General features: G+C 40.0%; 1 protein-coding gene across 2 annotated transcripts in view; it reads right to left on the bottom strand.

Annotated features, from left to right (window-relative positions):
* Nucleotides 1-1,177: 1,177 nt before the first annotated feature.
* The window catches only part of GPI (glucose-6-phosphate isomerase), a 28,626-nt gene continuing 15,147 nt past the window's right edge, over nt 1,178-14,656 (bottom strand). Inside the window, exons 7-18 of one of the 2 annotated variants that reach the window (XM_073307921.2) lie at nt 13,781-13,852; nt 12,547-12,591; nt 11,450-11,503; nt 9,906-9,966; nt 8,731-8,774; nt 8,270-8,422; nt 7,371-7,500; nt 6,889-6,965; nt 5,339-5,467; nt 4,314-4,389; nt 4,167-4,233; nt 1,178-2,207 (exon numbers count right to left, since the gene is read on the bottom strand). In XM_073307921.2, coding sequence (XP_073164022.1) covers nt 2,084-2,207; nt 4,167-4,233; nt 4,314-4,389; nt 5,339-5,467; nt 6,889-6,965; nt 7,371-7,500; nt 8,270-8,422; nt 8,731-8,774; nt 9,906-9,966; nt 11,450-11,503; nt 12,547-12,591; nt 13,781-13,852 — 1,032 coding nt within the window. In that variant the 3' untranslated portion in view covers nt 1,178-2,083. Of the gene's footprint in view, nt 2,208-4,010; nt 4,101-4,166; nt 4,234-4,313; nt 4,390-5,338; nt 5,468-6,888; nt 6,966-7,370; nt 7,501-8,269; nt 8,423-8,730; nt 8,775-9,905; nt 9,967-11,449; nt 11,504-12,546; nt 12,592-13,780; nt 13,853-14,656 lie in introns of both variants that reach the window. The other variant, XR_012154508.2, reaches the window with a different exon arrangement.

Below are 14,656 nucleotides of genomic sequence, written 5' to 3'. Positions count from 1 at the left end.
CACGGACTTGGATGAGAACAGAGATGTCAACCTGGAGCACCTTTGAAAATCCATGTGTCTGACCATCTCTTGCTGGAGGGGAGAAATCACCCTGTTTCTCATCCACAGAAAGGCTCCGCTTCCTACAAAACAAACAGTAAGGCAAAGTACCACTCTAATTTTTGCTGTCCAGCCTTGTGCTAAGAAGACTATAGCAGATACTGTGGACTAAAAGGGGTCATGTTTCACAGCTGTATTTAACAAGAGGGCAAAAGACAGTCACTATGAAGCATCCCACTGCTAGAGTGGTCAAGCAATTGAAGGAATTCACATTACAAATAAAACTGCAGTGTTTTATCTAGTAACTGCTTCTTAGTCATTTTTATTTACTTTTGTCACAAAAGTAGCAGGGAGGGTGAAGTATTAAAAATCTATATGGGTGTGTTTAGGACCACCTGGTTATATCATAAGAATTAAATAACTTGACTCTGAATAACTTTTAGCAACATACCATGGCTAGCATGGTTAATGGACATTCACACTGAAACAAAAAGATTTTAAATTCCAAAACGAATATGGTCACTTGTTATTTTGGCTATTTGTCAGCAGCAAGGTGCTGTAAGAAACCTGTCTCTTGGATCATGAGGGTTGCATTATGTTCTGCCTTTTGAGTAAGCTTACAAGGAAGCTGCTGTTGTGCAGACCACCACTCAGGTTCATATGCCTGTATTTTGGATAGCAGCTCAAATTTAAGTAGCCACAGGAGATTATGGGAAGTGATTAGCATTGCAAGAAGTGTTAGATTAGTATTAAAGCCACAACTGTCATACATGTGCCATGTCTCCAAGACCCAAATTCACATGAGTGCAGCATGCGTTTGTACTCAGATAAGGGGTTGTAAGCTTGAAGTTTTCTACTTCTAGCTTGGTTTCTGCAAGTTTTCTTTTAAGCTGTATTTGGTGTGTAGGGCTCATTAAATTAAGAGTTAATTGGTCTTGCTTTCCCCTCACACTGCCCCTCCACCCTTTGAGTCTTGATTGGGATCATCAACTCATTTTTATAAGCTGTAAAGAAGAAATAGGGGTTGTAAGAGCCACCTGTGCAGTCTTGTGTAGAGTCTATAGTTAACATGATACACACAGTGGCTGAGGGGGATTTTAAGTTTCCATAACAGACTTTCAAGGCTTGTTTGTCAAGATTGTTTTTTTGTTCTCTTTATTCAATTTGAAGCAAATACAATTACTGTATGTATAATTGTTTGGAGGATCCTGAAAGACAGATACGGGAAATCAGAGGGGTTCTCAGTAAGTGGTGCTAAGCTCCAGCAGCTTGATAGGAAATTGAATGCAAATATACCAAACATCTAAGTGTTCCTGAAGTCTAAAAAACATCAATGCCACATCAGGAAAGAAATTTTGTCCTCTTTGGAGTAGCTGTCTGATATATCCATAGCTCATGGAGAATCTGGACAAGTAAATACAGAAGAGCCACCATAGTACTCTTGTCAGCCTTACTTATCTGTTTAGCACAATAGCAGCAACAATGAATCCCTAGGGGTTACAGTGGCCATTATGACCAGGTCTTCATCACAGACCATATCATACTATACAATCTGAGCAGTGTTGCAACATTGGGTTGTTTGATTTCTGCAAGGTGTTTCCCCTAATCTTAAACCCCTGAGTTTACAGTAACACCAGTCTCAAAAGAAGAGGACAAATTGAAGTTAGATACTCTGAAACTGAGTGAACTAACTGGTAAAGTTAGGATTATCAGGCTTGCACTTAACAGAGTGAAGAGGTTCTATTGTCCACTGTCTTTTATTTTCTTATTTTAGTACATGTGATCAACTGAGGAATTAGTGAGGGACATACCAGCTGCACTTTACAGTTTGACAACCACAAAAATAGAAAGCAACTATACAACTTCTGTTTCACAAAACTAGCTTCCATTTGTAACACATTTGACAGAACAGGATTAGCTGCAACAAGTTACGGGGCTCCAAGTGTAAAGTGCTATTTTGGTTAAAGTAGCTAAAAAGCAATTACTACAACATTGATCTGGGTGTTTGGTAGTTAGACTGGTGGTATCTTCTGAATCTTTCAAGTCAAGCTTTATGCTTCTTGATGAAGCTAATGAGCCCATTTGTTGAGCCATCATGAGATGTCACTGGAGCATCAGAATCTAGTTCTGGTTCAATTTTCTTAGCCAATTGCTTTCCAAGTTCAACTCTGCATTTTATGGAGAGGGAGAAAAAAATTAAGTTAGTACAAACTCATTTAGGCCCAGGCCCAGACCCAGACTCAGATATTTAGGTACAAACCCCAGATTAGATGCTACTGTGATCCATGAAACCTTGCTTAGCTGTGCCTAAACTCACTCAACACCTAAAATTTCAGGGGAAAAGTTCCCTAGGTGCCTAAAGTTTTGGCCTCTGGGCATACACACTGCTGCCTTGTTTTAGGTGCCCAGAGCCCTACCTCATGCCTAAGCAAGGGAAGAGAGGCATTCCCCTGCATATCTTACCAGCCATGGGCTACTGGATAGATCCCCATTCAAATCTAGCCAGAGGAGGTAGTGATGCGCTCTCCCTTAACTTTTAGCCCCATGGATATTAGAGACCTGGTCTCAGTTTCCCCTACCTGATGGGGAGAAAAGTTTTGAACAGGGGCCTCAGGATATTCTGAAGAGGGGGTCCCTCATTCTCTCCTGTTGAAGCAGTTCCACTTTGGATAAATTAGAGTCATGAGAGCAGCATAGGACAGGAATCTGGTCTCCCACCTCCCAGATGGGTGCCCTAACCACTGGACTATAGAGGAGTTGTTGTTCCTCACCCTGGTGGCACCGCCTCCCTTCCAGACCTCACAGGTTAGCCTCACAGGAGTTATGCTATTCTAGACAGCATTACAGTCTGCAGAGACCCCTGTTCAGCTTCTACTTCAGTGTTTTGGAAGAATAATGGTAGCACAGCTCTGTAGGAGAGGTGCAGAAAGTAGAATCTCTAGATCAGTGCACAGGAGCAGAGTCTTGGATCTCTGGAGTGGAGAACAGAGTCCCTTGTAGAGTCCTGGGCTTTATAGGGCCTCATCCTCTTCCACTACCCTCTCAAAAGGAAGGCACAAGTTTCATCTGAATCTTATGCACATCCCAGCCCCTCTACTTCCTCCTGGGAGTTTCTACATGGGAGAGTAAGCTATGAGCCATATAGTCAGTGGTAACAGTGACAAGGAATAGCACTGACTGGCTCCTAAGAAAGGCTAGTCTTCATCTGAAAGGAAGAAAAGTGGGGAACTCCTCAAAGGGCTGCTGTCCTTCAGCAACATATACATGACCCAGGAGGCAAAGAAAAGGTTTATTTAGTGACTTGGTAAGTCAACCAAGTGCTGTCCATGACTGCTAAGTCAAGAACTAGGATATTCAAGTGACTAGTGATTTTAAGCACCCAACCTGAGAGCTTTGAAAGAACCTGAGTCAGAGCCAGGTGCTCAGCACTTTCTGAAAATCAGGCCCTGCAAGAGGTCTCAAGTTTCAGCACTTCAGTCTCTGGGGGGCCCAAATTAGTCCCTTTAAAAAAGTTTTGACCAAGATGTACCTCATGTGACAGTGGAGGGTATCATTTGAAATAGAGCCTACATTAGTGTTAGGGCTCCTAGGTCAGAGGACAACCCTGTGCATGTTTTCCTGACACAGGAAAAGGAAATCAAAAGGTGGGTTTTTTGGGTGCTTCAGTATCTTGGCAGCTGCTGTGCTGTCATATTGCTTAGTATTAGTTTCCATACAAAGAAGGTAATCCATGTTTACCCTTTACTCGAAGGGGATTGCTTTTTGTAACACTTTCTTGGTCTTCTCCACCTCTAATATTTCCATAAGTATTGCTGAGAACACCTATTCTTCTCCCTCTTCCCCCTCCTTCCATGTATAGTTTCTTAAAGCTAATAAAAGTAGAGGTCCCTTAATCTTCCCTCAATTCTGTTGTGATGCCATGCATGGGTTTAACAGTGGATAAACACATCTTATTCCATAAATAGACTTGCCTTTTTATGTCTTTAGAGCCACAGCAGAAGCTTTTGCACTTTGATGAATAGCACAAAGAATATGTAGCTGACTTGCTTTATTACCTTAAGCTTTAAGAAAGTGAGAAGTTGAGTGCCATAGTTCATAAGGATTGGAAATAGGTTAGTAAGACTTACCCCCACTGGTCATAGCTATTAATATCCCACACAACTCCTTGAACAAAGATCTTGTGTTCATACATAGCTATAAAAAACAAAACCAGAATTAACTAAGCCTCTTCAGAAAAACATCACTGAACATTACTAATAATGAGACATATTTACCAATTAAGGCTCCCAGAATGAATGGAGAAAGTTTTGTAAACACAATGGAATTAGTTGGGCGATTTCCTTCAAAGACCTTTCAAACAAAAAACAAAGTGTTACATCCCAAACAGAGTCCCATATCAGAATCACATGAATCTATTTTTCCAGGCCCCTAGTATCAGTCACACACCAAGTTATGTTTTATTTTAATTAAAGATTGTAGGGAGCAACATGAAGAGTATTAGAAGGAGATAATAGCAATTTCAATCTGTTGGTCATCCCCGTAGACCATATTGTAATAAGTGTGTCAGCATAATAGTTGTAAAATGTCCTCTCCAAATGCCAGGAGCATGTACAGTAGAGCCCTGCAACCCAACCAAAGGGGCTCAAGTGTTAGGTCCTGGTCAGATCAGGATGTTGCCACCTAGCTGCATGGGGTGATGCTGAGTGAGTGTGCCAAAGAGTTACAGTGCCTCTTACTCTGCAGCACACAGAGCAGGGGGCTGCAGATGATAGGAGCAGGGCATGGTAGCACAGCTGTCGCTGTGCTGACTTCATGGGCATGGGTCAGGTTGGAAACAATTCTTCCCACTTGGATTTAGGTTATGTGGGATTGGGTCGTGTTTGGACCTAAAAATTAGGCCCAAGCAGACTCTTACATACACAAGTTCAGACTATGGGGACGACAGCAAGTGCAGTAAGATCAGGCTTCCAGGGCTAGACATGGAAAAGCCTGTACTGTCTGGGAAGTGCTGCAAAGTTGCAGTGTTCTGTTAACACAACAATGACAGTTTGGTTTTTAAAAAGGAATTTGCCCCATAGTGAGACCTCCCAAGTCAGTCACTGAATCTCCAAAACTTCAACATTTGCAGCTTGCTGCTGTTCATGTCTAGCCAACCGCCACCAGAGGGCGCCTCATTTCTCCTAACCTACTACATTTAAACATTTCTATAGTACCCACCTATTGTCTGCAACACACACAATGCTTCTGACACCAAAACATAGCAGTGTAATTTGAATGACAGTTATCACCACACTGATACCTTATGTGGAAGAAGTTTCTCCAGAGGATCTCCACTCAGCCCAGTAGCCTGCAGTTCTTTTCGAGCCTCATCAGCAGTCTTTCCTTTCATCAAGGCTTCAGTCTGAGCAAGAAAGTTGGCCAGAAGGATCTAATGGGAAGAAGTTAGATATTAACAAGCTAGCCAAATTACTGCCCTTCTAGTTAATAGTGCTCCCTCTCTATCTAGTGCTTAGAGCCCAGTACTGCACCAGGATTCCATTCCAGGGTGCACAATGTCAGGCAAGTCACTTAGAGCTAAAACTGAGGTACCAGGTACAGTACAACAGAAATATGGTTTCTTTCTCCGAGTATAGTCAGAAGGCTTCTCAGTGTCATGAATATATGACAAGGAGAAAATTTAAAGATTCAGGGCGAAATCATACTTCAGTGGGGCCAGGATTTCACCCCCAGAAACCACCACAATAACCACTGCACTGTATCTACCTCTGTAGTGCTCCTTGTGTTTTCATCCACTTTTCACAAGATTATGCACTTTCTTCTATGCCACACCCCCCACTCCATGGGATGTTCTTAATCAGATGACACACCAAGTCAGCCTCTCCTCAAGACCTGTACAAAGCTAGCCAGCTGAGAAATCCATGAACTGAGACAGAAACCTTAATGTCCTGCCACATACCAGCCCTACCTGAATAAAATGTATATTCTTATTGCAGTTACCCATCATCGCTCCTTTAAGAGTCATGCTACCTCCTCATTGTATCACATGGACTAGTTTGCAAGCACTTCAGGGTGGAGATCACATTCTGTTTTGGGCCGTGCCTATCAGTCACCATAATACATCATTTCTAACATGCCTAGGAATGACTGAGTGAAATTGCTCGGTCGTCTTTTTTTTTTTAAAGAAGTTATTTATATTTGTCTGAAATCAGTGTTAACATCCTGTCACAAGAATCTAGAGTGTAATTTAAGAGGAGTACTAACAACCTTCCCCTCCAAAGCTGGAAATAAAAGGGTAGCACTAGGAAAGTTACACATTGCACTGGGAAAGTTAATGGAAAAAAGTCAGTTTATAGTTATGTTAAAAAGTGAGCCAATATAAATGGATGGATTAAACCTTTAATAAATCAGTCCAGGTTCATAGGAGACAATGCTCAGAAGATAAATAGCCTGTTGGTATCTTTATTTTCCAAGGATGTGCAAAGCTTGGAGGTCAGGAGCATCTCTTAAGGAAAAGGTTCCATCATCTCCTTTGAAAATTTGACTCCTCGCAATATGCAGACTTAGCCTGATTTTTAAATGTAATTCTATACAACCCCCTCCAACAGGCCACATTTTGTCTGCCTCTAGACTAGAGAGTTGCAAGTTCTGCAGGAACAAAACCTCTGTTTCGTCAGGTCAGATTGTTCTGCCACACCCTGCTTGAGGGGGCAGTCTCAGACATTAAAAATGTGGTCCAGTGTTTAAAACAGATGAATTCTGAAATACTGTTGTGTTGAATGAACTCTAGTCTCTTCAGCTGTAGTAAGAGGAAATATGGCTGCTAATGATTACAAGCACAAGTAGTTTTACCTTGTGATGCAAGCAGTTTCTGATTGGATTTTGGGTCTGGACTGGGATTAGAAAATCGCAGGGGATTATACGAGTTCCTGCAGGGAAGACAATGTTAGAAATCCATGAATACTTTATTAAAATCAAGCAGGAAAAGTTTTCCTAAAAAACCCGTAAATTGACAAATTTCAGCCACTCTAAACTAGTCTAAAACAGCAGCAAAAAGTTTTCCAAAAAATAAATATTTCATAAATTCTTGACCAGCTCTACTTTAGATATTAGTCCTAAATCCTTTTGCTGCAACACCACAGCATGTTGCCTTCTAAGGCCACTGGTTAACAATAATATAATAGGTTGATGGTAAGTAAGAAGCCTATGCCAATTTAGCCAATACCCTGCCCTCAAGACTGTATCAATTCTTCAACCTCTGCAGCATCTGCTGTTCAGAATTTCCTCCCAAACCCAGGTGTTCTGCATAGCTGTCACCAGTTTTACAGTTGTACCTTGATGGATGAGCTGATAAAAGGCATGCTGCCCATTAGTTCCAGGTTCACCCCACACAATAGGGCCAGTATTGTAGTCCACACGAGTGCCTTTCTTGGTGATGTATTTCCCATTAGATTCCATGTCACCCTACAAGCAATGAGGTTAGAAGTTTATAATCAGATATACCCTATACGTTTTTTTTTTTTGGTTCTTGCGGAGTCTATTAGGCCTGTAACAACTTTCTCCATTTACTTTAATTCTGTTTACTAACTTTTTTAAAATTGAAAAAGATAATTTGGTTTGTTGACATCAGGAAGGTTGGGATGCTAACAAAAATCTGTGAGAGACAGGGTTTTTATGAGCCTCTCTATTGATGGTTGTGAAGAGCCAATAGTTGTATTACTGTGTTACCAAGATAGTAATCTTCCTGAGAACTCTCCAAAATGCCATTATATTGTGTGCAGTGTGGTTTTAGGAGGGTCAATCCCAGGATATTAAAAAGACAAGATGGTTGAGGCAATATTTTTTTATTGGACCAAACTTCTGCTGGTGAAAGACAAGCTTTCAAGCCACACAGAGCTCTTTGCAAGGTCTGGGTTTTCATGTCTTTTCAGGCTTTTCCATGTCTAGCCCTGGAAGCCTGATCTTACTGCACTTGCAGTCGTCCCCATAGTCTGAACCCAACTGTACTTTAACACAGTTCAATACTACATGGAATAGATAGTTTAGCATAAGTAGTTAGCACATATTCTAAGGGACGATTCCAGGTGAAGTGGCCTGTTATATTATGCTCCAGTGATCACCATCAAAAGAGATGATTTATGCTAACAAGCAAAGTGCACCTGACCTCAAAAAAAGGCAGTGAACTATCTATGCACAGACTTACAGAGAACCTTCTGTACAAGCTGAGCCTTACCTGCTGGAAGTAAGCAGCAAAGCGGTGCATGTATTGATCATATGGCAGGAGCGCATGGGTTTCACAGCCATAAAAGTTTATATACCAGACACCCAGCATGGCCAGCAGAACTGGTACATTGTTTTCCAGTGGAGCAGTGTGGAAGTGGTTGTCCTATGTAGGAAAGAGATGAGAGAGAAAACTACAGTGACCAAAGAAATTTACTTCCTTGAATAAGAGGTTCTGAGTTTGGTCCAATTGTTTCCCAAATTGAAGAGTGGCAACAAAAACTGATCTAAGACTGGGAAGGAGGGGTGAGCTCCAACAGAAAGTGTTTTCAAAGCAGTGGAAACAATAAGGAGCTTGGGGAAGACCAGTACTTTTCCACAACTGATTAAAGTCTGTCACCACCAGCAGTCTTAGTAGCAACATTGTACCAAGTTAATAGGAACACAATATTTAACAAGTATTTGCATACTCACCATCCAGTGGGCTCCTGCAAGCAGTTTCTCAAAGTTGTCAAAACCTAACCAAAACAAAGTGTGCATTTTAACTATCACAACTTACACATGGTTTCCTTGGAAAATAAGTCCCCAACACAGCTTAGATTCTTATACACTAAGATTTCCTTTCATTAGTGAAATTTTGAGTTGGAAAGCAGCTTTTTATAACTTCGGCTCTATCTGTGCCCCCAAGGTTGGGTTTGAGTAAGTCTGGGCTTTAAAATTTCAGGGCTCAACTTCAGCAAGTTCTTATATTTTAACCTTAGCCTGAAAACTGAATGAGAGAATAAGTAACAAAGGGAAATGTACACAGAGGCAGCATCTGTTATCAGTATCTGAATTTCTACGGCATAGCTTTCTGATCAGTCTCTGAATTAGAGACAAATAGTTCACCCTAGAAAGAAATTGGAGATCTTTATCAGAAATTTACCTAGCTTGGTTTACATACAGTCCTATCATTATGGTCCTTAACCAGCACCACTCACCAGTGCACATTAGGGACTGGTGCCCTAATCTCCCCCAACTACACTACAGCATTAATTGATAAACCTGTCCCTCTTCAGTATAAAATTCTGAAGAGGAGGAGGAGGAAATGGAGCTGATGATAAAAGCAGTAACTCTACAAAAGCAGCTCTGTACAGACTACTGGATCAAGAGCAAATAGCTAAATCAACAGCTAAATCAGTAGGCCAGCAACATTTATTTAAAGGCAGACTTGGGTTGCTCAGGCAGGTAGAAGGGTACTACCTATCTGCGACTCAGTTAGAATGGAAGAAATCCATTTAGTTTTACACAGCAACGGAGTTTTCACATACTGCAACTCCAATACTCAATCTCAAAAGCACCGTAACTATTTCCTTATGACCTTCTCAGTGTCCAGGAAATTTTAGTTTTCATTTAGAAAATGAAATTAAAAATGGACTGAACAGAAGTCAAAATATTTTTGACCATGCAAGTGAGCAAGATGCACGGTTGGCCATTTTGTCAAAGGCAAATTTGTGGGTGCAATTTCAGAAGTTGAGATGTGCTACTGAAATCCAAAGAGCCAAGTTATCTATTTCACTATAGATCATTTTAGCATATTCAATGTGTGTAAATCACACTGCTGATCATGCAAGCCATGTAGAGTATTTTTATATAATATGGATACATACCAACATGCAGAGCAATGGAGAGACCAATGGCTGACCACAATGAGTAACGGCCACCAACCCACTGCAAATACAAGATTGTTTTAGATAGCAGTAACTTTTCATGAGGATTCTGTGTTTAAACATATGGCAACAAGTTTTACTAACTCCTCTCATATTGCACTCTTTGGATATGAAATAGAAATTTCCAAATTCATTTTCGCTCTTCAGAACACAAGTTTTTATTTTAATACAGGATGGAGATGTGTCCTTCCTTGTTCTGCACACCCATACCAGACAAGCCAGACCATTTCTGGGAATGGGTTAGTTTAACTGGTGGAACAGACAGAAGATCCTTACTTTTTATGGGTTGCAGAATAAGCTACCTTAAGTGTTCAAACCAAAATGTAGTTCCATTTATTTTTACAGAATCACTTTTTGGCAATGTGGGACTGTGTCCCTTGTCTATGAAGGACCATCAGTTTGGTTATATTTGGGGGGGGGGAGGGAAGGAGAGAGAAAGGTATTTCTTTAATAAAAATCTTACATATCAGAAGTGAAAACAAGCCATTCCATAAAATAATTCTAGAGTGATTCAGTGATCCGATTGCTGAATATGCTTGGTATGTTTTATGTGCACCCATTAGGAGGCAACGTGTTTGGAGGCTGTCAGCCAGTGAGATCAAAGTTTGTGGTCCAGTGAGCTGGCAAATCACCTGGTACTAGCTTCTACCTCACTTCTAGCTGCTAACCTGAATCAAAGGCAGCTAAATATGCCTTAACTACTGTCCTAATGTTACTTTTGCTTGTAAGTAAATCCTTGTGTCAACTACAGCAATGTGAAGGCATTACAAATGGGAGAGGTGGTGTGCCACACACTGACAAGTGGGCCAGGCTACGAAACTGTTCAAGAATCCTTGTTATAAAGGGTTAGACCAACCTGAATGTTAAATAGCTTTCATGGTTTCAACAAGAAACCTTTAAAACCTAGTTTTAAATATGCTGTCAGGCATGTAACAAGGAGCAATATACTGACCTGTCTGATGTCGTCAGGCATAGTTCAGATATATTACTTTTTCCACAAGGTTTGAGATGAAGGTCCACTGTACTTACAATTTGTGTCTGTTACTAAATATCAGATCAGATTCTGGTTCTTTGATATCTGACCTTTACTGATCTAAATTATATACAGTAGAGTGCGACAGTCAAATGTCACAGCTTATAATAACTACTTGTAAGACCTACACTTGGAGCAATGAGCTATCTCCTGTTACTCAACAGCTGTCTAGACAGCACTGCATACAGAAAGCTCCTCTTCTGACCTTTGATAGGGAGACAAACTGAATGGCCAAGATTGATATATATATTTCACTACTTTGACATGTTCCCTCAATTTGTGGTTAGGATTCTAACATATTACTGTCTTAAAGCACTAGTGGATTTGTTTTAGTATCTTTTTTTGGTGTGTGTGGGGGGCAGGATATTGACCTTTTAATTTGGCTTTTCTGAAGCAGGTTAAGTTATTCTAACAGTTAGCATCTATTGCTTGGTGTTAAACATTTACTTACATCCCAAAACTCAAACATATTCTCAGTGTCAATTCCAAAGTCTTTAACTTTAGGCTAGAATAAAAAATAAAATGGGTAAATACATTCATATTAGAGAACACAGATGTCAAACAGCAACTCCAGGATGCTTATGTAGCTGAAGTTATAGTTAGCTTAAAGATATTATTCCCTATATAACTAAAGTACACACAGACAAACATCTCCCTGACTTCATATTCTGGGTCAGAAGTTTAAAGCCTCCACCAGAAAATAAGCCATGATTGATCCTGTGTTCCTCCTGGTCAATGTACCATCTGTCAGCGGTCCCAAAAACAAGAAGTTCAATTTAGTGGTGTAAATGGATCAGAAAATTGGTAAATGGAAAGTAGTGTAATGAATCAACATGGCATTCAGTGTTGTTCAAAATTAATAGTTTACATGCAGCAGAGTCAGAATGGAAAATGGAACTTTAAAATAGACTTGCAGAAGGCTTTGAGGTAAATGCAGACCTTTCTCATCTTATTATAGATGTTCTTACTCATTGCAGTAGTTTTTTACACTGCAGACCCTTTATGCTTGCAAATTTTCACTCTACATACCCACCAAATACCAAGACTATGTGTTACACTACTTACACCTAACAGCTTACTTTCATCAGTGCAGAACTCGGCCCAAAGATTTAAATGGTGTTAAACTCAATACCAGAACCTTACCCAGGAGTACATAACTAGTTAAGCAAGAAGTGGTACCCTTTGTTAATAATGGGGCAACCATATGAACTGTAAATCAGAAAATATGGAGTACAGATTTTTTTACAACATTTGATCTAAAAGAAAAGTAGAAGTATATAAAGCAGCTCTGAGCAATATTTCCCATCCTAAATAAGCCATCCCTTGAAGGCCCTTTGGAGACTGCATTTTCCCATAATCCACTACTAGGAATAATTCTTCTCTTGTACATGAAATTGTAAGACTCCCCCGTTTCCAAGAGCAAGATGATCTTAAAGCATGAGGTATTGTTTTCACACCTACACATTTCCACACCTTACTGGATTTTAATTAAGTTCATTTTTAAAACCTATAGCATAGGTCTAAATAAAAAAAAAGTGTTATACTTACGCCATTGGTAGACAAGGCAACAAAATGCTTGGCCACAGCAGAAGGCTTTAATAAAATAAAATATAAACTAGTTAAACAGAACACTGCTAAATATTTTGCATTGCTGATCAGCCACAAAGCTGGTTTATGCATGTTGACACAATCAGGACTGTTCTTTTGATATTTGCTTCTGCTGGCATTAAGAAAACATGGCTGACTGTTACTATTCATGTATATTTGCTCTGTCTGTGAACTTGACTTTATCATGAATACAGATATAAGAGTCAGCAGCATGTCTGACCCAAATGTAGGCAAGGTTCAAAGATAGTCTAAGTCTTCTTATAGCAAATATCCCGGAGCAACATACTCAACCTTCAGGACAAGGTGCTGAAGGTGTCTGTCTAGATCAACCCTTGCTGACCAAGTTTTGGAGCAGCCTGGGTTTGATATGTTACAAAGATCCTCCTGGCAATCATCAAAAGGTCAGTGGAGGCCAGAAATCCTTGTCTTGGTTCTTTAATGAATCAACCCCAAGTGACAGGCTTGAAATTCAACCTGAATCTCTAAGTGAGGTGCTAAGTATTTCAGGACTCAGGGAGGTATTGTTATAGGAATAGTTTACAAGAGAAATGCTCTCAAACCCTGATATTGAAAAGTAAATAGTTTCCCCTAGTGGGAGTGGGTTAGAGGTAGTTTTAATTAAAAAAAAAAAAAAGGAACGACTTGCATTTCAAAGTCTGAGTGGTAGGAGGGTGAAGGAAGGAGTGAGATGCCAGAATATGAACTGAAGACCTCTATTCACAGTTCGGATATCTGCTGCAGCAGCCTCCATCTACTGCTTCAACTATAACTGTGTGTAGCTTTGAAAGTTTTGCAAAGGACTGGCAGGCCATTCCATGGAGGCTAGCATCTCCAAGTTTCCTCCACCTCACAGAAGTCTGGAAGTTGTATCATATTACAAGATGGATCTGAGATACAGGCTACATCTATCCAAGTACTTTTATACAAAGGATTTTAGGTGCAGCTCAAACATTTGTCTCAACACCTAAGTGGCTTCATCACTGATTAAACTAAATTCCATTACCATTAAAGTTAGTGGTTGCATCTCTGATCTTAATGTGACAGATCCAACATTTGCCAACGTGTACAGCATGTGTTTCGGCAGGAGTTGGCTCTGCTCCAGAGCTTGTTTAGAACTGACACTGGGAAGGGCTGTTATGTGTTCAGTTATGTAATTTAAGCACATTATACTTACATCATTAGCAGAAAGAAGAAGCCACTCTCTGGCTGTTTCTGCATTGGTAATAGTTTCTTGGGTGGTGAAAGTCTGCACAGTAGAAAAAGAGATCTTTTACTAGTCACATTCACAGAAAGTACATGAAGTCTGTATGTGTTTAAGGAATGCAAGACAAGATTAGGCTACCAAAACATCCAATTGTTCCAGCTAGTCAGAGCAGAGTAACCCTAAATTTATATAACAGCAGCAGCTTGATTTCAAGGAAGAATGTACCCACTGTGCATGCAGATATTAGTATTTCTAGGTGCACACCTAATTTCACATTAACATTGGTCTGAGGACACAAGGAATATTTAGGAATTTTTTTTTGGCAGGTACATCAGTTTTAGCTGATGTAATTGATATTTGAAGGAGGGCATAAACTGTTTGGACTACAATTTCCACTTTAAGACTAGTGGTGACTTCTAACTGAAAACTTAAATTGGGAAAACCACACAGATTGTTAGCTCTATTTGTTTTTGTTCCCATCTCTCACATTTGGGACACTTTATTCTACTTAGTTTCTGTTAACACTCTTGCCATAACTTCATTTTGCTGATTAAAGAAAATACGTTCCTGCTTTATGAAGTGTGAAAACAAGGTCAGTCATGCAATTCTTCTAGGATTAGCTTCAGCCATTCTGATTTACTCAACCATCACAATATAGCTTTAAGGATGAGCATTACATTCATTTTACTCCCATCCATCTCCGAAATTATTTTGTTCTAGAACATGCATTTGTTGAGAAACTTAAAAAATACCATTCGTTCCCTTCCGAACATATCCAATTATCTAACTACAATCTGGCAAATAAACTGAACTGTTACTCTTTCAATCTGGAAATATTTTGAGCTT

This window comes from Lepidochelys kempii, chromosome 12, assembly GCF_965140285.1.
Source record: "Lepidochelys kempii isolate rLepKem1 chromosome 12, rLepKem1.hap1, whole genome shotgun sequence".
NCBI lineage: Eukaryota > Metazoa > Chordata > Testudines > Cheloniidae > Lepidochelys > Lepidochelys kempii.
Note: the sequence above shows the minus strand (reverse complement) of the source record. Positions and strands in the feature narration are given on the sequence as shown.